Source organism: Microtus pennsylvanicus, chromosome 6 (assembly GCF_037038515.1).
Source record: "Microtus pennsylvanicus isolate mMicPen1 chromosome 6, mMicPen1.hap1, whole genome shotgun sequence".
Lineage (NCBI taxonomy): Eukaryota > Metazoa > Chordata > Mammalia > Rodentia > Cricetidae > Microtus > Microtus pennsylvanicus.
In genome coordinates, this window is record NC_134584.1 from 71,320,518 (window position 1) to 71,340,160 (window position 19,643).

The following is a 19,643-nucleotide window of genomic DNA, read 5'->3' on the forward strand; positions in this document are numbered from 1 at the left end:
TCCAGTTAAAAATTGACATCTTCAGATTTGTAAAGCAAACACTTTCTTTCTAAGACTTTCTTTAAGAGGAACAGTTTACCACTTCAGGCAATGAAAAATAAGAATGAAACAGCAAGTGATACTTTTGCAAACCTTCTAGTTTTTGTTGTTGTTGTTTGGGTTTTTTTGAGAGCCTTCTACTTATGAAAGAGTTCAAAAGCTGTGCAGCCTGTGTTGTAGTAAGGACGGGAACCACCTATTTACAGATGAGGAAACGGAAGCTCTTTACTAATTCAAGAGCTGATCTCAGAGGTGAACTTTTCTGCCTTCAGACAGAAAATTTTTTTTCCTTAGGGTAAAAATGCAGAGCTCCCCAGGGGGATATTAAACTTAATTGAAAGTCTCATAGAGGGACAGTTCTTTAAAGAAGCCATCGAAGAGCTCTCCTCCTTGCAAGCCCAGTATGTGCCCCCTGTGTGCCTTCTCCATGCCCTTCTAGAGAATGTTCTGCAGGTAAGGACACTAAGAATCATTTTTTAAAGAATGCTAAAATGTGAATATTAATTGTAATTTTTCTTTAAATCTCATTTTACTAGAAAGTGCAGTACCCATTGTTACCACTTTTTCTATTTTTAACAATATTTACATACTATGAATGACTTAGCCTATTGAAAAATGGTCAGAATATACTGTATAAAAAACATTGTTCAATAAAAAAAGAAAAAATGTTACCTTTTTTCTGTGACTGTAAAGTGACAGAAATGTCAGATTATGGTATCAGATTGCTAAAATGCTTTTAGTAATTAATAGTCATTTTCTTTATGGTATACAGCTTAAGTGAATGTAATTAGTAGAAACAGTTAATTGTATCTATGGAGAAATGGTCTTCTTTCATGTTCAGCAGGGTGCTGATTTTAATGCCATGGCAGGGATAAACTATGTTGTGGTAATATTGGATACGTGTAAGGCTGGCATATGAAATAAAGCATACATCCACACAAACTACGCTGTGGTAATATTGGATACGTGTAAGGCTGGTATATGAAATAAAGCATACATCCACACAAACTATGCTGTGGTAATGTTGGATACGTGTAAGGCTGGCATATGAAATAAAGCATACATCCACACAAACTATGCTGTGGTAATGTTGGATACGTGTAAGGCTGGCATATGAAATAAAGCATACATCCACACAAACTACGCTGTGGTAATGTTGGATACGTGTAAGGCTGGCATATGAAATAAAGCATACATCCACACAAACTACGCTGTGGTAATATTGGATACATGTAAGGCTGGTATATGAAATAAAGCATACATCCACACAAACTCACATATGCAGAGTGTGTGCATTTTCACATTTGTTTGGACTTGAAAAAGCACATTAAATAGATTTTAAAGGTTAAATGGTGCTAAGATTTCCTATTCATTTGTTCACAAAATGCAAATAAAATCGGTTGTATATCTATTTTATATTTATTATTGCTAATGTGATCATTGATTTTGTCTCTTTTGAAAAATGAAATGGTTGTCATTGCAAATCTTTGATTATGCATATAAATAAAAAGGAAGAAAAATAAATAGAGGATTTAGTAAAAGACAGTTGAGCAAAATTGTGGTCTGAAATCAGGCTTTTAGTACCTATGACTTAAAGAATTGATATAATTATCTTATTCTCTTATTAAAATATTAACAATAAATATTTCTGATCATTTCAATAAAATAAAGTCTAAAATTCAAAAAAAAAGACTGGTATAAGAAGAGATTTCACCATGGCATTCTTTAGAATGTCCCTTGAGATTCTTAATCTCACTATCATCTTATATGAAAATCCATATCTGCTACACCTAGTACTTAATGTTTCTGATGTGTGAATGTATATAACAGGCTTCCCTGGTATTTAAAACTGCTGTAGTAGTCTAATCACAAGATTGGGCTAGGATTACTGTTCTAGATTTAAACTAAATTAACTGGCGGAACTATTTTAGCTACAGTATTTTATTTTGTTTATTTTTAAATAATAGGATAACATAGATACATTTTCTGGTCGATACTTTCATGTATTATCAGCTCTTCTTCATCTGCATCCTCCTTGGAAATCACCAGCCATGTTAAGATACTACTTAGAGTTATTTCAGTGTCCAACCTGTAGGAAAGGAGCCTGGTCTCTGGTAGAAGTGCTTATCAGGTAAGTTATTCTGCATATGAGGATGCATACATTTGTCTAATAGTTGTTTACTGTTTTTTAGGAACTGATTTTAATAAAGCATATTTGTGTTTTTAGAAAAATATGAATGCTTATGTTTGTATTTTGTTGCCAAACTTATAAAAAGGACAAACTATATTGATTATGTTTGTCATTTTCTTAAAAAAACAAAGTATGCAAAGTAGGATAATGCCACATTTTAAATTTTTTTTCCAAAATAATGAATTTGTATTTTTTGAAATAAAAATTATTGAATATAAACATCAAATTTTAGTCATAAAAAGCTGAAATATTAACCATGATATGCAATATCTAGTTTATGGGTTTATGCTATGATAATTAGATATTTGAATTTTTACCATCACATATTGTTTTCCAGATCCGTCATTACATATGTCATCTCCCTAGGCCTTTCTTTGTTTTCTGGGTGTTTCCAAAACCTCCAGTTTTCTTTCCACTAGCTAAACTAATTATGATTTTATGATTTCTACTATAACTTTGGTAGTCCTCCTTTGTTGGAAAGATTTTTTCACTTATGTATCCACAAGTGTCCTTCATATAAGAGCAAAAAGACACTTGGGTAACTAGGCAAAGTTTAGATCTTTATAAGTTTCTTGAACACATAACCAGGCTTTGTTGCAGAATAATTGGGATGAAGTATGTTATAAACACTTGAGTCAGCAAAGTGCTTGTCACACGAGCATGGAGAACCTGTGTTTAGCTCCCTGAACTTTTGTTTTAAAAAGCGGGTATGGCGACAGTATGCTTGTAATCCTAGCATTGGGCAGAGGCAGATCTGTCTGTCTCTGGGACGTGCTGCCATCGTGAGTTCTGGGTTCATTAATAGCTCCTATTTTGCTGGATGTGGTGGCTCACGCCTTTAATCCCAGTACTTGGCAGTCTTGTAGCCTGGCCTACAAAGAGAGTTCCAGGACAGCCAGGGCTGCATAGAGGAACCCTGTCTTGGTGGGGGAGCTATTATTTAAAATATAAGGTGACAATTCATTGAGGGAGATACCTGATATCAACCTCTGGTCTCCACATGCACACAAACATGTATGCATATAAGCAAACGCACAAAGACAAGGAAACTGGAGACAGAAATGAAAAGCAACAGATACATTGTTGATATTATCAATAAAAAAAAAATTGGAGTTAAATAATGAATACCGTTGCTTAACTTCAATCTCTGTAAGTCTTAAAATTTATTAGTAGTCTTGCTTTCTCTGTAAAAATACACTGCAGGGCTGGAGAGATGGCTCAGGGATTTAGACACTTTTTGCTCTTCCTGAGAACCCAGGTTCTATTCCCAATACCCAAATGGTGGCTCACAACCCTCTATACTTAAAATTTTAGGGGATCCATTACTCTTACGTTCTGACCTCTGCTGGTACCAGATACACACAGTGCATAAGCATATATGCAGGCAGAAACCTCCATGTATAAATAAATTTACAAACTTGTTGATTTAACAATCATGTGTTTGTGTGTATATGTGTGTGCATGTGTATGTGTGTATATGTGTGTGCATGTGTATGTGTGTATATGTGTGTGCATGTGTATGTGTGTATATGTGTGTGTTTGTGCACTATAGAACTGTGCTAACAAACTCTTTCCTCATATGCACAAACCAATTCAAGTGTGCAGTAACACATAGCAATTGCCATTTAAAGTTCTATTAAACATGATTATGACAAGATAAAAATAAAATATTTAATTTTGAAAACTCTTAACTATGAAGCTATTTACTCGTTTATTAATGTAGTGGAAATGAAAATAATCATGGGTAAGAAGTATACTATACTTAGTATTATAATCTGATATCATGGTGGATCAAAAGGACTTGATGAAATTCCTGTGTCTTGGTTCTAACCAGTGAAATGAAGTGAGCAAACAGAGTATTGACAGTTGCTAGATACTATATTGAAACAGAGAAACTAGATTTATGTTAAGAACTAAATCTTAGCCGAGCAATGGTGGCATACACCCTCATTTTCAGCACTCAAGAGTGGGTAGATCTCTGTGAGTTCAAGGCCAACCTGGTCTACAGAAGGAGTTCCAGGACAGCCAGGGTGAAACAGAGAAATCCTGTCTTGAAAAATAGACAATAAAACAACTCAACAACAAGAAAAAAGAACTAAATCTTTTATATTTGACATGATTGAAATTTAAAGGAAGAAAATAATAAGAAAATTTTATTGAGCTTGCTTTAAAACTGTTAAAGATTTTGTTAAAATTGTAAAGTAGTCTTTAAAAATAAATATTTTGTCCACAATTTATTCAGTAACTTTCTTTTCATGAAATACATTGTTGGGTTCTTATTATTCAGGTCTTGCCTTTTCAATGAAGGTTTCTGTCATCAAATATCAGAAAATATTGGTTCTAAGGTGGTACATCTTACATTGCTCAAGTTTTTCTTTCATTTACTTGAAAGTGAAGTACGGCATTTGAGTCAAAAGTAAGTGCTAATCACAAGAAATACTTTGCCATAGTTCTGTTATTTATAATTATATATGTATCTCTCTTTAAGAAGTCTCCTACTTTATGTTTCTGTATAGGTTTTGTTTCCGTTTTTAAATACATCCCAGTGGCAGTGACAATTTGCTTACATTTTTTTTCTTTCTCTTCACTTCATGTTTTTCTTACTTTTCATTTAGAAGAATATGTTTCAGGAATATATATATGTGTGTGTGTGTGTGTAAGTTATAGGTGATATATATTCATAAATGCCCTGTATACATCACTGGTTTTTATTGAACTGAGACCATTTTTTTCTGTTATAGGCACATTCATATATAGGTATCAATTCACACATGTGTGTATTTATGTGAGAGACCAAAGAAAGGCTCAACCTGAGAAGCAGCCCTCAGTAATATCCATCCACAGTGTTTTTCGAGACAGGGTCTTTCGTTGCCCTGTAGCTCGTAGAATAGTGACCAGTGAGCCCAAAGACCTGCTTGACTCGACTTTCCCAGCACTGGGACTATAACATACTCAACCCATGAGACTATTTTTAATATTTTGTCCTTTATTATAGCTCTGTTGTAATCTTTATATATTACCACCTTTCTCAAAAACTGGTGACATTCTTGTTCTATCAAAATAGGTCTAATAACTGCTGTGATTACATTGATATAACAATTTACTTTTTGTTTTTGTTTTTATTAGGTTGTGTGACTGGTCAAGTTCTCAAAGTCTAAAGGAAACAGAAAAAGGAATTCTTCTTGAAATCTTTTGGTCAGGGAGTGAAACTTCAGGACTTTTGTCAAAACCAGTAAATATGCTTTTGGAGTGGACTATCTATTCTCACAAGGAAAAATGCAAGTCTAATGATGTAAGTTGGATTACTTTACAAAACAATATGATCTATGGAAAATTCAGTTTCCCCTCCTTATCTGTAGGTTTCACAAATATGGATTCACCCAGTTCATATAGAAATACTCAAAAAAGTATCCTCCCTACTAAACATGCCCAGACTGTCTTATCATTATTACTTCAGCAGTCTGGTATAGCAATCATGTCACATTTAGACTGTATGAGTTATAGGTGATCTATACACCATCTGAAACAATGGGAGGATCATGGACATGCGGGCATCAGAGTACTGTGTAAGAATCTTGAGCATTCAGATTGGGGATCTGTACATTTGAGACCTGTGCTATGTCCTAGAAGGAATCCCGGGCATAGATGCTGAGGGATTTTGTCCTTTGCAATAGCTTGTATTTTTCCTTTCCTTTTATAGTTTGAACTCCTTGAACAAATTTGAACCCAAGTTTGTTATCGTTTGCTATGTAGTTTGTTTATGTGTATGGTAGCAATGCTTACAGGGCAGATTCTTCGTCATCTCTCATTGAGACATACTATCCTGAAAGATTTACATGTCCAGAATTGTAATGTCTATAGTTATCATTCTAAATGTTTTATTTTTAGATCTTTCATATATATTTATATGTGTGTATATATATGTGTGTGTATAAATATATCTATATATAAAGTATATATATATATAATATATATTTTAGACATTCCATTTTTAACAAAACTATGGTTTAAAAAACTAAACTATGCCATTTTGGAGAGTACCACAATAAAAAGTTTTGCTTGGTTTTAAAATTTACTGCATGTTCATAACTTACTGAAGCATTTCTTCATGAGTAGATTTTACTGTCATTGCAATTCATAACACATGGATTAGAGTATATTATCTATTTTCAGAATGTCCTGGAATATTAAGTATAATAAAACATTAATCTTTGTCTCAAAATAAATATAAATGAATATATAATTGAAAGATGTGTTAAAAATTGATAAAGAGAATTAATGATACACTGTCCAGCCATTTTTAGTTTTAAAAAAGTAAAATAAAACTTAGGCATACACCTGGAATAAAAGGTAACAAAAAAATACACTGTAAGGTTTATATTCATAATGCAAATATGTCCTTTTAATGAATAAAGCTATAAACCAAGTGGGAAATGGAAACCAATTATTAAATGGCAACCTGTGGGCTTTAAATGTTGAATCTATTCATTAAATGTTATGAAAATTTAAAAATAAGTGTCATTATTCTTATCACTTAGACTGTGGTAGCTACTCTTGTAAAGAGTATTATAGATTTTTCTCATGTTTATTCCCTACTATATCCTATGCAATAGAGCTATTTTTCTTATGATATTGTGAGTAGGAATACTAAGCCACAAAACACAATTTTCAATTTTGCAAAGACTTTATATTTCTTTATCTTCAAACTCAGACACTGATCGTCGTTATCACACTGTTTTCGTGACTAAATTGGACTGTTGTCCCTCTCTATTACTTCTGAATCCTACAGGTCACTTATGTGCCATGTTGGCCAGGATGTATAGAGAAAGGTTCGCAGGCTCGTCCATAATAAGGGAACTTTGATAGATGTTTAAAATACAGTATTTAGATATTCTATGTCAGATGAACGCATTTTAGTGTGTTATAGCAGTGTATCTATTTTTTATATTGACATTCCTATCTACCTGGTAGTTATGATGTCATAACTATGGACAATACATATATGAGGACAGGAGGAGCATGCTTCTCTAAGTCTTAGTCAACAATTAAATGATACCGTCCTTTAGTGCACTGTGTAATTGTATAATCAGCTGAATCAGGCTAGATAACTGACGGGGAGTGATGTGCAGGGAGGGCGCTTGTTCGTTCCCAGCTGCTCAGCCCCACAATAATCACACAGAAACTGTATTAATTAAATCACTGCTTGGCCCATTAGCTCTAGCTTCTTATTGGCTAATCTCTTACATATTAATTTAACCCATTTCTATTAATCTCTGTATCACCACGTAACAGTAGCTTACCGGCATAGTTTTGGCATGTCTGACTCTGGCAGCTCCATGGAGTCTCTCTGACTCTGCCTCCTTTCTCCCAGCATTCCATTTAGTTTTCCCCACACAGCTCTGTTCTACCCTATCAGGCCACACCAGTTTCTTTATTCATTAACCAATAAAAATAACCCAGAGAAAAGGACCTCCCTCACCAGAGTGATATCATTATAGAACTGTTATCTACCGTGCGTAGAGCAGGGAAATTGCAGAGTATTTTGTGTAGTAAAATTGTATGAGGGTATAAAGAAGAAAACATAATATGTTGAGTGCATTGTAGTTAATGCCTTTTGTCTTTCAGAATAGTCTGCCTTTGGTTCTTTTTTATTACGTCATTAGGTTCACACTTTTTAAATTTTTATTGTCTCATCTATCTTCTTTAATATTTGGATCTTTTTTGTCTTTGTTTCTAATACTTGTATTTAGTAGGAATTACTTTTAGAGTACAACTTGGCCTTCATTTCATATATTTAATACTTTAATTTAGGGCATGATTATTTTTTTTTATTTTTGCCAATAACTTTGTTACTGCACAAACAAAATTGCTCTTAATATAAGAATTCTTCTACTAGTAGCATATATTATCTAGTTAAGAGTAGACTTACATTCAAAATTACCTGAAATTATTTCTTTTTTTTAAAATTTTTTATTGAAAATTTCTGCTTCCTCCCAGCCTCCCATTTCCCTCTCTCTCCTTCCACCCTTCTTCTTCTCCCCCCACTCCTCTCCCCCTCCCTCTCCAGTCCAAAGAGCCATCAGGGTTCCCTGCCCTGTGGAAAGTCTAAGGTCCTCCCCCCTCCATCCAGGTCTAGGAAGGTGAGCATCCAAACTGGCTAGGCTCCCACAAAGCCAGAACATGAAGTAGGATCAAAACCTAGTGCCATTGTCCTTGGCTTCTCAGCAGCCCTCATTGTCTGCCATGTTCAGAGAGTCCGGTTTTATCCCATGCTTTTTCAGTCACAGTCCAACTGGCCTTGGTGAGCTCCCAATATATCAGCCCCACATGATTATTTTTTGAATAGTAGTTTTCTTTTGTTAAGTTTGAGTTCTCCTTTTATACATTGTACTAAGGACTGAACCCAGGGTCTTCTTTTCTTGGTAACCAAGGAGTCTTACTACCAAGCAGTATGGCCATCCCTCAGGAGATATGTATTTTAAGATTTGCAAGTGGATGATGTTGTGTTACTGTGAATGAGTTTTGTTTGTTTGGCTGTCCTTAATCTTATAATTTCTGATGTAAGTTACAGTGAAATGCTGTGGTTTTTCTGCTTTCTTGAAATTTACTGATTTTTATTTTTTGTCCCTAAAGGAAATTAGATTGCAAGAATGTGTTTTTGTTATAGTTTATGATATTCTTGGTCACCTACTAGGACAAGCTTAATCTACTCTGTAGGGTTTTTTTTTAATTTTTTTAATGCCATCCTATTTTTCATATTGACATGCCTTCCTAACTGGTAGTGAGGATGCCATAGCTAGCAGTTAGGCAGTAAACAGTTTGTTAAGGCAGAGGATGTTGGTGACGAACCAACCAAGAGCCAATTTTTTTTTTTTTTGGTATTTTGGGGTTTCTCTGCAGCTTTGGTGCCTGTCCTGAGACTATCTCTTATAGACCAGGCTGGCCTCGAACTCACAGAAATACGCCTGCCTCTGCCTCCCTTTCGAGTGCTGAGATTAAAGGCATGTCCCACCACTGCCCAGCTTGCCAATTCTTTTTTAAAGAATGAAATCCCATGTAGTCTGCAGTTTCTTTTAAATATTTCCTGCGATCTGTTTATTGCTGTTTGTTAAACTTATAGTACTTGTCATACATTTTTATAGAAGGGGCTACTGTACTTTTTTAGATTTGTAAAATTACTAATACAGTATTTTCATCAATTTTGTTTACTAATTCTTTTCAGCTATGTCTAGTATGTTGCTAAACATTTGACTGTATTTTTAATTTTTGTACTTCCTGCTTGTAGCTCTTTTATATCTCCTGCTATGACTTTTGTTTGTTTTGGTTTTGGAGCTTCTAATACACTACAGAGATTTCACTTTCTTCCTTTGAACATTACAGTAATAGTTATTTTGTGATCTGTGCTGGTTCTGCTTATTTCCATGTGTGAGGTTCTGTTGTTTCTTCCTGTATTATTATTTCCCTGGTCTCCTATGTATGTGTTTTTCCTTTCTAAGCCTTTTATTTTTCTCTCCTGTACTAGTTATTATTTATGACCATTTTTAATAACTATTTGTAGAAACAGTTTGTCAAAAAACAAAATATATTTTTTACAGAGAGAGTATTCTTTACTTCTATCATGGGCCTCAGTAAGGACCAACCTGATGAATGTCACAGGCTCCGCCCAGCCCAGATGAATAAGACTCCCATGTTTGCTGCGCTCTTTCATTTCTTCTCAGTCTCAGAGTGGGACCTGCAGGTCTTGGCCTACTGTGAATTAAGCCTTTGGCTGTGACCTTTCTCACCAGTTTCCAGTAATTACAGAAACCACAGTTTTATGCCTTTATACCCCTCTGATAGAATCTCCAAAACTGTTCAGGACAAAGGGAGGTAGTTTTTAAGTCTTCCTTCACTTTTTACCAAACTCTTGGGCATTTTGACATAACATTTCTCTTAATTACCATATATTTGTTTTATGTATTTCAGCTGACATTTTTTGTTGACAGAGGTGTCTGTCCCACCCCATCCAACAGCCGTTCCATCCCAAAGAAATAAATATACAGAGGTCTACATTAATCATAAACTGGTTGGCCTATTAGCTTAGGCTTCTTATTAACTCTTACATCCTACATTAACCCGTAATTCTTGTCTGTGTCAGCCACATGGCTTGGTACCTTTTATCAGCAAAGCATTTTTATCTTGCTTCCTCTGCTTCTGGGTTCTGACTACAGACTGAGCCTTTCCTCTTCCCAGAATTCTCCTGCTCTCATCGCCCTGCCTCTACTTCCTGCCTGATCACCCTTCCTATAATTCTTGCCTGGCTACTGGCCAGTCAGCATTTTATTAAAGCAATACAACTGATAAATCTGTACAGGGTACAAGATCACTGTCCCACAGCAATTTTTAGTTTTCAAAAATTGATCATCAGAATTTCTAAGGCTTCCTTTAACATAAGCACTGAAATTTAAAAATAAGAGAAAAATCTTTTTTAAATATTTATTTATTTATTATGTATACAGCATTCCTTCCATGTATGTCTGCATGCCAGAAGAGGGCACCAGACCCCATTACAGATGGTTGTGAGCCACCATATGGTTGCTGGGAATTGAACTCAGGACCTTTGGAAGAACAGTCAGTGCTCTTAACCTCTGAGCCATCTCTCCAGCCCCAAGAGAAAAATCTTAAGCCAGAATTAATTGCATATATCTGAAGTGTACTTAGGTAGAAACAAGAAGATCAGGAGTTTAGGTTGTCCTCAGCTATGTGACAAGTCAGCCTGGTCTATATAAGACCCTCTGCTATGTTAATTCCCTGGGGAGATATCAAACAAATACTTGTTTACTCAACTACATATCAAAGTAACTATTTCACATAAGTCTACCTTGATGAGCCATTGAGTTTAATTGTAGTTATAAACAGAAACATAAACGAGGAATTACCTTTAGGAGCAGAGGAAGCTTACAGACTACTATAACCTAAAAGAAAAGCTTGCCTACCCATCACGCACACAACTATTACCTGTGTATAAATACTGGGGAGGAACAGGGATCCAGCCATCTGGTACTGCCTTTTGGAGCCTTTCCTCTCCTCTGTGAGACAATGGTAATGCATACCGTCTTGTGAGGGTCTTGTGCAGGTAATCACAGCTGCTCTGATTTCAAGATGGCATATTCCATGTTATGCCCGGAGGGCAAAGTTCTCAATATCCTGTCTAAAACAATCACGAAAAGTAAAATTGCTGCTAGATATAGCTAGACTTTTTGGGCACCAAGTAATACTATTGTGTGGATATAGCTATTTATTAATTAACTGCATTTTATTTATATAGTATATATATTATGGGTGTACACATGCCACAGCATTATAGAGGCCAGAAGACAATTTGCAGAGTCGGTTTTCTCTTTCTATGTCGTTGGCAACTGGGAACAAACTCAGATTGTTAGGCTTGGTAGCAAATGCCTTTACCCACAAAGTCATTCCACTGTCTGATTTTAATGAATGTGTGACCATCCAAATGCATAGAAATTTAAAATACTCAACCAAGTAATTGTATCTTACTGACAATTCAGTGTAGTATGTATAATCTTAAGCTTATTGTTATAAATTACTGTTTGCCTTTTTCTTATTACTCCATATAATCACTTAGAATAGTAAATATTCCTTATATAATCCCCCTTTTATTTGTTTGTTTGCATAAGTGATATTGCTCATCTAAAACTAAAAACAATGAAACTAATGTTTTTACAGTATTACTGAAGAACCAGCCAACTATGGATAAAAAGTTACTCAAGAAACACATAAGTAAATAGAAACAGATTTATACATATTTAATTCAAAGGTTTTCTTCAAATTTATAAATAAAAGCACCATATTTGAGAAGCAATCTGCAGAAAATTGTAGCATCAGTTCTAATAGGAAAACTGGTTTTAAAATTTGCAAATTAGTATTTGTAACATTTAAATTTCTTGAACTCACTAACTTACTTTTTTATTGTAATACTTTTCTGTTATCAATCATTCTTATACTTAATTAATTTTTTTGGTATTTTCCACTTTGAAGAATTTCATGCATGTTCCCAGACATCATTTTCTATACTCTAAAGCATTTGTTTTTTGATTTGCTGAGTTGAAGCTTTCAAGTCATTAACTAAACAGAAGTCCTCAGTTTATGCTAATATTGTTTTGTCATAATGTCAATCAACAAGTATTGCAGAGTGACAGAATGGCAGTGAACTTCGTTGTCATTGATCTGTAAAAGCGCTGTGCTTTCCTTGGCAAAGAGCAGAGGTGAGCCATGTCAAGGTTATGGAGGATGTGCACATTTTCTTAGGTTTCGGTGGTTACTCCCACTTGTTGTTGCAATTTGAAATGGATACCATTTGTATTTAAAGATTAATAAATTGAATTTAAAGAGTTTAAATGACTTAGTGACAGCATCATAGCCAGTTAGGGCAATCCCTACCTGGAGGCCAGGTTTATTACAACAAATGTTGTCATATTTCTGATGCCAGTGTATAAACCGGAAGAGGCATCCTGCATGGTTTCTGTTTGATTTTATCCAGCAGAGTACTTGTCACTGATAGTGGTAGTAATCAGATGGAGCCAGAGGCCAGAATGATAGTTTGTTCTGAATTACAGAGTAGTTAACCTTTAGTAGATTGTGATGATTAATAAGGGGATTGCTTATAATGATGAAGAATGATATTGACAGAATGTGTAGTAATAGAGTTTTACATGTTAGAAAGTTTTTCTTTCTTTTTTTTTGGGGGGGGGAAGTTTCGAGACAAGGTTTCTCTGTGGTTTTTGAGCCTGTTCTGGAACTAGCTCTTGTATACCAGGCTGGTCTCAAAATCACAGAGATCCGCCTGCCTCTGCCTCCCGAGTGCTGGGATTAAAGGCGTGCGCCACCACCGTAGAAAGTTTTTCTAATGTGGGTGCGTATGTGATGTAAATCATGTGATTGTTTCTTTGCTAGTTCTTTGAGTAATTCATGTTCTCCTTTTAGCTTTTGCACACACTTCAGTATTCCAAACAGGCTTTATTTCCTTGGATGGTTTACTTGCCATTTTCTTAATAATGTCAAAGCGTAATATTTATTATCCCCTAAAAAACAATAGCACTGGGGTCACCACCAAGCCTGGAATTCCATCTCCAGGATCCACATGGTGGAAATAAAACCAGCTCTTGGAAGTTGTTCTCTGACAATACTATGTGCTTTGTTTAACTGATACACAGTAAAATAGCTGCAGAAGTTATTCCTCGAAGTCAGTGCAAGAGACCTTTTACTCATGTCTATACTACTTAGTTACATCAATTTGGAGGTAAATTATACCTTAAGAAATTCTAATTTTTGGGCTGGAGGGTTAAGCCATCAGTTTAAAGCACTTGTTACTTTTGCTAAGGATTCGGTTTCAGTTCACAGCAGCCACATGGGCACAGAACCACTCCGGTCTCGGTTGGGATCTAAACAATGCCCTCTTCTGCCCACCATGGGCACCAGGCACATATTTGGTTCAGTTGCATACATGCAGGCAAAACACTCATACAAATAAAAAATATAAGAGAAATATTTATTTTTAAATTGAGGTTTTAGATATAGGTATATGTTGATTTACGTAAAATTAAGGGAAAGTCCTAAATGTTTGATTTTTTTTTGTTATTGATAGAGTGCTAGATTGTGATTTTATATGAAGCTTATCTTCATAGGCATTTTCTACTCAACAGTTTTAGATTCTGGGGGCTTGGGTGATCTTGAATTATTCTACTTGAGACATATTCTTAGATAACGTCTATGGACATGATCAATTTCATATTTTGTTAACTTTAATGATATGAAAGAACTAACTTAATATGTTTAGGGTCACACCTGCATATCAGCTTTACAAAGCACAGAACTGTTTTCCTGCAAAGTTTCTCTCAGGTCATAAAAGAGTTACATTGATGTTGCTATTACAGTCAGTCTAACTGCAAGCTTCCTATGCCACATAGCTGCAACTGTAATATTGAAGCAAGCTTTGAGTCCAGGTTGGAAGAAGTAGCAGTGTTTGCATGCATGGATTCTGACCTGATATGATCAAACCACTTCTTGTAACCCCAAATTATATCAGAAATGCCTTGATTGTTTTACCTGTTAACTAGCCATGCAGTATAAAATCCCTTCAGCCTATGCTTCAGGATCTTTCTCTTAGACATAATGTTTAATGCTGCCAGAGTGCAGTGTGCGTCCCCATGGTATGTTATACCACATCTTCACATCTGCTATTGATCTTGACTCTGGGGCATTCTGTGTCACTGTTTGTTAGCAAAGATGTATGTGCTGCTTGACCATTTGTTTATATATGTTTGCATAGCAAACCAGAAACAGAACTTCTGTTCTACAATTGTTTTGTTGTGATTTTTACTCTATAACATTTACTTCTTAGATACATTCTATACCATTTATTTCTTTAGTGTTCCAAAGTCATCTCTACATGTTTATAAACATCAGTCTTCCTTGCTCTAATTTCTTTAGTACATGTGTATAATTTCAAAAATGGAATTATACTTCTCTGGATCAATCTACTTTTATTTTATTGAAAATAGATTCTTCTCTTCTATGTTACATCCCAACCACAGTTTTCACCTCCCTCCACTCCTCCCAGTACTCTCCCCCAGGTCCACTCTCCCTCTGACTCTCATCACAAAAGAACAGGTCTCTGAGAGACCCAACAAGACACAAACATGACAAAACAAAATACATTAGGACAAGACAAAAGCCCTCACACTGAGGTTGGACGAGGCAACCTAACAAGAGGAAAGAGTCCCAAGAGCAGGCAGAAGAGTCAGAGCCCCACATGCTCTCACAGTTAGGAGTTCTACAAGAACACCAAACTAACAGACAGCATGTATGTAGAGGACCTAGTGAAGACCTGTGTGAGAGCCCTGTGTAGTTGATTCAGCGAGCCATGTTCTTCTGGTGTCCTCCTTCCCCTCTGACTTCTACAGTCTTTTCATCCCCTCTTCTGCAGGATTCTTTGAGCTCCAAGAGGAAGGACCCAGTGGAGTCGTCCAGTTTAGACTCTCCACAAGTCTGGCTGTGGCTCTCCCATCCACTCACACCTGCTGTGGAAGGAAACCTTCTGATGACTGGATAAGGCATCAACATATAACTGAATATTTTTAGGAACTGGTGTAACCTCTGCCTACAAGGAATCATTTTGATTTTTTTGTTTTTTTAGACCAGTCGTCTTTGGTTCTACCCTAGGTTTCTGGGCTGTTCAGTCTTTGGTTCCTAACCACACAAGCAGTATGGGGAATGGGCTCCCTCTTTTGGAGTAGGCCTCCAAATGTCAAAATCAGACATTGATTGGCCACTCCCACAAATCCTGTACCACCATTTCCCCAATATATCTTGCAGGCAAGACATTGTAGGTCAAAGGTTTTGTGGCTGGATTGGTGTATCTGTAAGCTAAGGAATGCTTTCCTAATAAAATATTGTGTATTTGTTTACAAGAGCAGGAGAAATAAGCCTACTATATTCTCTGAGGGTTCAAAATGCCTAGAAATTTTTCTCATTAGCCATGATGTGATGACTAAACACAGCAGTTGTAATCTATTCAGATGGATCTTTGGATTTTAAAAAAAACATGTTTATATGCCTTACCCAACTGTTACTTAGTGATATTTTCACACATGGAACATATAGGAAACAAACAAGAATATAGGTATTTTAACTAGTTTTAATGTCATTTTGAAAAAGTGTCTATATTAAAATGTTATTAAAGTACAATTTTCTCACATCTTTATCTTCATAGTTCATATTGACTTTTCTAGATTAGAGAAATGTGTTTAATAAACACTGGATTAAAACATACAAGGTTTTAAATGCCTGGACATAGTTCTTCACAGGTATTTAATATTTAGTATAAAAGTGACAATATGAAAAAAATATACTTTCAAAATTGATCTCTATATCTCCAATTTTTTCATTTTGTTATAATTAAATAGAAGTTGACTTAGTCTGTTTCTCTGTAACAGATTCTTTTGTTACTAGTATACCCTGTATTTTAGTAGCTTATCTCTCAAGAAGTAGTAAAAGGAAACATTAGAAAAGTCTTGTATTCTTAATGTTTTTATGATATTTTTCCATCGTAATGCTAGGTCTTCAAACATGAACTAGCTTACTTACTGACGGGAATTCTTGGAGCAGCAATAGATTATTGGATCTTCCTTGGTATTCATATGGGTAGAAATGTGATCCGCCACCTGTCTGCTGACTTAGGAAGCTACATCTCCCTTTCCTGTGATGGTAAGTGTCTTCGTTAGGGTGTAATAAGAATCACTCCTTCTGAAAATCAGTCTTGAGTTTCCTTCAAGAAGTCTGTTCTTTAATGTATAGTCATGAAGTTTTCTCTCAAAGAATACACAAATGTGTACTTATAGAGACAATTTTAAAAGAAATACAATTTTTTCTTTAATGCTTCCGTACAGAGAGCTTCTATCTTCTTTTTGCCTAAAATTTATACATAGTTGAACTTATTACAAAAAACATTTTATAAAAATTATTTATATAATTGATTTCCTTTTATTTAAATGTGACGGTGTCCATAGAAGTGGACTTACAGACCGTTGTGAGCTGCCATGTGGGTGCTGGGAATTGAACCTGGGTCCTCTGAAAGGGCAGCCAATGCTGTTAACCACTGAGCCATCTCTCTAGCCATTAAACATTTATGTTATTATTAGTTTTTGAGAATTCCATTGAGTACTGAATTTGTACCATTCAGTCCCACAAACTTGAATTCCTCCTGTGCCTCCTCATCCAACTTCATGCCCTTTTCTCCTTCATTGTTATTTCATGCATATGTGTGTGTATTTATATATATGTACGTGTATTTGATTACTTGTGATTAAATCAGAGCTCATCCAGAGAGAAGACTCTCTTAACAACCATTAATTACTTACATTTCTTTTCCAAGGGGTGGAACCTCTTCCATACACATGGGGATGTCTGCTGGTGTTCTCATTGTGCGAATCTTGTTTAGAGGACAAATGGTTAAGGTTTTATGGGTGCAGTTCCCTGTCGTTCCCTATCATATATAAAGGGTGTGTGTGCACATGTGTGTGTGTTGTAGAGTCTTTCTGCACCCTTCTCCATGGTGTTCTCTGAGCCTTTGCTGTAGTTATGTTGTAAATGTATTGATTGGGAATAGGCTCCTTGACATTTAACCAAATATAGATTTTTGTGGTGATCTATTTGTTAAGGGGAAGAAAAGTTCTTTGATGAAGGTAGAAGCTACACTTACCTGTAGATGTAAAAGTAGACATTTTGAATACACTAGTCAGGGAACGTTGTACTTGTAAGTTTTCTCTAGGTCCCATTGCCTCACCAAGCACAGGTAGTTAGCTAAAGTAACAGTTACCAGGTGTGACTTCTCTCCTATTCAACTTGCCTTACAACCATTTAGATGGCTGTTGGTTACTCCCTGAGATACGAAGTGAACTTAACTAATTTTTTATTTCAGCATCTTGGATGTTTTTACAAAAGACTCTTCTTCAGCTATTGAAATGTTCACTTGACTTTTTGCCGTATCTATTTGTGATTTATTAGTTATCGTCTTGCATATGTTGAACCGTCGTAGCATCTTCACAAAAGCAAGTTTGATTGGAGTAGATGATCTTTTTCATAGGCATATGAAACTTTGTATTCTTTTGCTCTAAACATTGCATGCTTGTTCTAAGTATTTCTGATAGTTCCATAAAATGTGAATATTTAGATGATAATGTAGAAAATACTACCAGTAAATACATTATTGTTTGGATATATATGCATTATATATAAAACATGTCAATAGATTTTAGTGATATAATTAAAAATTACAGATGATTCTAATTTTCACATTTAAAATCAGTTTCTTGCCATTTAATTATGATGGTGTATTGACCCGAGCCTATAATCCCACACACAAAGACCTGCACAATGACAACACATGCCATGCCAGTGTGGGAATCCACAAGGTCCTATATTTAGGTGAAGAGCTACTGGTTGTTAATGGCTGCTGATAAAGGGAGAATGAGTTTTCTCTAAGCACTAGCCCCTTTGCAGGTTATCTAGTCATTTTTTAGTTTGAACAAAGGGTGAGGGAAAAAGGGAAGATTTTGTCCCAAGGAAAAGTGGGCAAAAATGAGTAAGAAGATGTAAAGTGGCACCTACTGGACAGAAGTTAAGGAGGCTACAGATAGCAGGAATAGCCTCCTGAACCAAACACTAGTACACACTGGTATATTTGACAAATGAATGAATGACTGATAGTAATTCATAATAGAAAGCTAAGATAGGATGTCTTTAATAATTATCAGGTCATGTCAGTCATCTCAGGAAATGTCATAGCCAACTTTTGGGTCTTCAGAATGAGACTTCCCTAAAAGCTGACTGCATAGCTGACTTCAGAAGAGGTGGTTACTCCTCCCCCTCTTCTTTCTTCTATCTGTAGCCTTCAATTTCTAACTTTTCAACTACATAAGCTATGGTGGCCCCCAAATCAAGACCATATTTTCTTACATGCCAAGTTGTCTGTGGTTTGAACTGCCAGGTAAACAACTTTGCACACATATTGCAATGCATCTTGGTATGTTGAAAGAATTTCTTCATCTACTCTTAGTGATGTTGACTCTTTAAAAAAATATTCTGTAATAGGAATACAGGTTATAATAACTAAATTCATAATTTATTCAGATACCTTCTGTAAAGAAGTTTCTTTATTCTATCAAAGTTAGAAGATTTTTATCATTTTATCTCCTACCTGTTTCTCTTTCATTGATCTTACGAGGTGATTACCATTCCTTTTAAATAATAGATAACATTTGTTGAGTGGCTTTTTTACATTTCTTAAGTCAAATTCAATCTTACATTAGATCTTTTATCATTTCTTTCCAATCATTTCTATTAGGTAAGTAAGTGCTTTTTAAAAATCTCACTTTTGGTATAATTTTCTAGAATGCCAGGGAATAGCTAACAATTCCTTGTTTCCATTCAATAATGAAACTCCTTAAGCTTTAGGATCCATGAATGTATTAGCTTCAGCATTAAGGATTGTCAGTATAGTTTTGTGTGTTGTTTCTAGTATGTAATAGTTGCCTTTGATGGAATCTAACTTATACTTTAGCCAAATGCATGAAGTAATAACACTTGCATTGATGAAGATCTGTATGTATGCTACTGCTTCATTGCTTTGTTCATATTCTGGATGTCGTTTCATTCCATAGTAAGGCATTTGCTGTGCCTTGCTATGAAAATTACTCTGTTCTTGAATGGCAGATTGGAACCTGTGACTGATAACTGATTTGAGCTAAAAATTAGCATAATATTGTGGGCACAATCATTAAAAATGTGACCAATTTAAAATTCTAGATGAAGTTGAAGTTAATTTCCTTACCTTTGTGTGCTCGTCTCGGTGTAC

General features: G+C 35.3%; 1 protein-coding gene across 2 annotated transcripts in view; it reads left to right on the forward strand.

The window, feature by feature from the left end:
• The window catches only part of Slf1 (SMC5/6 complex localization factor 1), a 78,113-nt gene that overhangs the window by 44,678 nt on the left and 13,792 nt on the right, over positions 1–19,643 (forward strand). For both annotated transcript variants that reach the window (XM_075976417.1, XM_075976416.1), the window contains exons 11-15: positions 334–492; positions 2,007–2,170; positions 4,518–4,646; positions 5,357–5,522; positions 16,348–16,495. In XM_075976417.1, the coding sequence (XP_075832532.1) occupies positions 334–492; positions 2,007–2,170; positions 4,518–4,646; positions 5,357–5,522; positions 16,348–16,495 (766 nt within the window). The remainder of the gene's footprint in view (positions 1–333; positions 493–2,006; positions 2,171–4,517; positions 4,647–5,356; positions 5,523–16,347; positions 16,496–19,643) is intronic.